The 4314-nt window shown below is 42.0% G+C and overlaps 1 protein-coding gene across 2 annotated transcripts; it reads right to left on the reverse strand.

The window, feature by feature from the left end:
- Positions 1–272: 272 nt before the first annotated feature.
- On the reverse strand, positions 273–3844 carry LOC115271014 (PHD and RING finger domain-containing protein 1-like). 2 transcript variants are annotated; one of them, XM_062859112.1, is made up of 4 exons: positions 2093–3844; positions 1936–2034; positions 1800–1875; positions 273–1740 (listed from the first exon to the last, which is right to left on the reverse strand). In XM_062859112.1, exon 4 carries the CDS (start codon positions 1647–1649, stop codon positions 297–299), a length of 1353 nt encoding a protein of 450 aa, XP_062715096.1. In that variant the 5' UTR covers positions 1650–1740; positions 1800–1875; positions 1936–2034; positions 2093–3844; the 3' UTR covers positions 273–296. The 2 variants fall into 2 exon arrangements, with proteins under 2 accessions (XP_062715096.1, XP_062715097.1); XM_062859113.1 differs by having other exon boundaries at positions 273–1875.
- Between the last annotated feature and the right edge of the window lie 470 nt (positions 3845–4314).

A 4314-nucleotide genomic window follows, 5' to 3' on the forward strand; every position in this document is an offset into this window, starting at 1 on the left:
TCTGTAGGTACACACGTTCTTTAGGTTTTTGTTGGGTTTTCGATGGCGTACTTGTCGGTTGGTCGTCGGCTACTTCAAAGGCTAACTCCACGATTGCGTTCATGAAAGATCCAAATATTCTCAGATCGGCATCGGCTCGAGCTCCTTTGAACGCTGCCCATTTCATTCTATATTCGACCGGCAGCTTGCCGACCAAGTCGTGTATCAAAGAAGGGTTTGTTAGATGAGCATACTGCCATACCAAAATCGATGATACTCTCCAGATTATCCATTTTCGGCGGTGGAAGATGCCGGATCTATTCGGTGAGAGCTCTTATCAAGGTTTCGGGTCGACCATAGCGTAGCTGCAGCGTCTTGATCACATGTGGTACACTAGCTGGTGTTAAAAGCCGGCCTCGTACTGTTTCAAGGGCGGGCCCTTTAAGACAGCGTTGAAGTCGAATCAAATTTTCGTCCTGGGAAAATCCACACGTCGTCGTTGATCTTTCAAAGTTGCTCACCCAAATCGGCCAGTCTTCTGGATTGCCAGAGAAAATGGGCAGATCCTTGCCCATTACCTGACGTGCTGCCAGTTGGCGGTTCGTAGGACCCACTTGATGATCAAACGCAGACAAATTATCGTCATCGAAACTTTGTCGTCCTAGTGACACACATGTTTGCTCGGGAAGCTTCGCTCCTCTCCCGCTTCCCACCTGTTCGCCTCTTGTGATTCCGTCAACTACGTTCTGCCACGCAGCAGCTTTGTTGAAGTTTTGCGGGAAGTGTTCTGGATCGCGAGGAACAGCAATTGGTTTAACGGTCTGCCTATCGCCGAAGCCTGCCACTCCAGCTTCCTCTCGCTGCGTCAGTCCGAGCCTATTGAAGCAACTTACAAAAGCTGCGTTTTTCAGACCGAGCTCCGGGTCATTTGGTTCGATTGCATGCTCTTGATTATCTCCGGCATGCTGTTCCGTTTTCTCCAGCCACTTATTCACTTTTGCGCTCACTTCTGCAACACTTTCACTAACGCTCGATGACCGACTACTCCCACGAATTGACTGTTCGCGAATTAGTTTAGCTTTCTCTTCTAGCGACTTCCTCTTAATAGCCATTTGGTCTCTACGAAACTTTAACTCTTCGGCCGTCTTTCTTTCCAAAAATGCCTTTTCCTCTGCTAACTTCTTAGCCTCTATCTCTAACTCTCTGTCCCTTATCATCTTCTCTTGATCAATCTGCCTAGCTCTAATCTGCTTTTCCTCTTCTAGCTCTAACTCTTCTAACTGCTGTTGTTCGTTTAGTACTTCCAACTCCAACGCAAGTTGTGCCCTTGCACTAGAAGTCATACTCGCCGTTTTACTAGCAGCAGTCTTTTTTGATTTTCGGGAACTCGTTACCTTGCTACCGGCCGTTTTACCAGTTTTCCTTAACGCGCCAGTGGGGACGTTCAAACTCGCACAGGCTGCTGTATTTGATGCCGCGGTGGCTAGGAGGAGTCCACAGGGTTGGCACTTCCACGATTGGTCCACGACAGATTCATCGACATTCGCGCAGCCGAAATGATACCATTTCCCGCAGTCATCGCATGCCACCATGTCTTCAATGTGGTCGGGGCGGTTGCAGGCCATACAGCCTTTCGGTACCTGTGGATCATTCGCTTTGGATGTCGGCATGCTGGAGGAATCGTTGAAGATTTTTAAAGGATGTTCGAACTGAATTTTCAAGAAGCGGGACCACAGTTCTGCGGTGTCAGGGCAACTTTAACTGTAATATATTTAGGTGTCAAATTTACATATAAGAGTATTATGAATAAAGCTACTTACAAATCTTCAGTATTTCCTTAATTCTTTAAGATTCCTCTCGTAGCTAATAATTTTAGGTTAGGTTTCAAACTGTAGGCTATAAGAGATTGTTGCATGATTAGTTTTAATGATTTTTAATAACAAATAAATTTTATACTTGCTCCAAATTTTCAACTCTAGACGAGATATTTTAACTAATTGCAAGTTTTAATTTATTTATGCAATTGATTTCAATAGAATTCTGTGCGCGTGTAAACTGAAAATTGAAATAAAACTATTACACATATTTTCTGTCTCAGTTCAATAAATCTTACAATATTCGGAAATAGCTATCCGCCGGCTTGTCCGTCGGCCTTCAATAGCTGTAATTCAACGCACTAATAATCAAATTAACTGGGTTTTTGCAAATTCGTTAAACTTCCACTAGTCATTCAAGCATATCCAATATTTGTTCTGTTTTGGTACGGAGTCGATTTGTCATACCTACGCTCTGCTACCATCAAGCTGTCAACCTGTCAGTTGGACATACGACAGGCAGATCCGAAACAAAGATGCAACAGGGCAGTCAAGCACAGGCTAGGGTTGTTCGCCGTCACAAATGGAAAAAAATTTCATTAAGCGTTAAAGTAAACAAAATATTGGATGATTTAGATCATTTTAATTCGAAAATTGTTAGAGTTAAACAATGTTTTACGGAAAATAGTTCTGATAGGGTAATGCGTTGCTGAATTCTGGGTGGAACCATTAGTGGCCGGAATTCAATCATTCATTTTTCGGGTGAACCACACTTTTCTCGATTGATGGAGTAAAATTATCTGATTTACAACTCTTGAAGAATCATTTTTTGGTGATCCTGATAAGGACCGTTTGATAAAGTAACGATTTCAGGAAGAAAATGGCATGAAACCGCCTTGCCACACAATGCGTGTTGGTTTTCTCCGTGCTAATCCTGCAGGATGCCACCGAAAATTGGTAGGCCGCTTTCTGCCGTGGATAAGATTCATGACGCTATCAGCACGATAGCCGAGAGTCGCCGATGGGTAGTGCTCAGGTGTGGAGGTGACATCCACCCTGCTTGACTGATCCAACGAAAATGACGAAAGAAATCAGAGGGAGCAGCTTTTATGCCCTAGATTAGCAGATGAAGCTCCTCCCATTCGGCTGGCTTTTCAGTATATTTTATTTGCATGACCCGCCCCGCATGCACCAGACGCTTGAAACGGTTAATCAACCGAGAAATGAGAAAATATCCATTTAACGAATAAAGTAATCAAAATATTGTAAGGTTAAGATCATTTTAACTCGAACATCGTTATAATTTATCGATGTTTCACGAAAAATGGTTCGGATAGGGTTGATAAATTCCGGATGGAACCATTAGTGGCCGGCATCATCATTCTTGCGGGGCCACCAAGCATTCAATCTTTCACTTTTCGGTTGCACCACACTTTTACCGATCCATGATGGAATGAAATAATTATCTGATTCACAACTCTTGATGAATAATTTTCTATGGTCCTGAAAAGAACCGATTGAATATTGGACGATTTTAGACAAAAAACTAGGGGTGGGTAATGACTGAGGCATAACCGCAATGTTGACGTAGGACAAAGGCTGGAATGAGGTTCTGACTTTTATATATCGTCGGTTTCCTGCAATATGCGTACAACTCAAAATTTGTCATTTTTGAAATTTTAATGGCAAATGATGAAAAACTACGTAAACTTTCATCTCACAAAGACCCGTTCCGAAATTCGTTGGGAAACGCGAGATTTTGACATTTTCATCAATTTTCCGCAATAAAGGCACAACTCAAAATCAGTCAACTTTTTCAATAGTCGTTGAAAAATAGTTATCGAAAATTCATGAAACAGATAGTCCTTCAGTCCTTTTCCATGATACAAATATCAAAATTCGTTTACTTTTGTCAAATGATGAGAGAAATAAGTGAATTTTCAGGAGCTGCTTCAAGATTGCCAATTTTTAAACGCTTCTTCTGAAAATTCACATTTTTTGAGTTGTGCCCCTATTGCAGGAAACCGACGATATCAGAATGCACTTGCGTGCGCAGTCTTTTCTTTTTTCTCGCTCGTTCATTTTGTTGAACTCAAGAGCGAGATAAAAGAGGGGGCAAAGTGCCCCCTCTATTATCTGTTTCTTTTGCGTGTTTGTTTACGAGAGTGAGTGAGAAAAAAGAAAATGCTGCGCACGCTAGAGTCATAATGGGACCATTCATTCGACGTCTTAAATTAGCTGATTTTTCGGGTCATTGATAGTCTTTTTATGGAGATGCCAGGTCAGTGTTAGCAGCTGTTATCCGACCTTCGTAAATAAATGCATAACGGACCTCGAGACGGAGCTATTACTTGAAAAGGCCTATACAATGTATTTTGTTTTTGCAATGTCAAAACCAAGGCACGCTGGCAAAATTCAAATCAGCGGAGTGACGTGTTGATTAAAGTTATTATGTGATCCATTTCACTGAACGCATTCATAAATGTACCATTAGACTGTTTGTCATTATGACAAATATTTG

This window comes from Aedes albopictus, chromosome 3 (genome assembly GCF_035046485.1).
Source record: "Aedes albopictus strain Foshan chromosome 3, AalbF5, whole genome shotgun sequence".
NCBI lineage: Eukaryota > Metazoa > Arthropoda > Insecta > Diptera > Culicidae > Aedes > Aedes albopictus.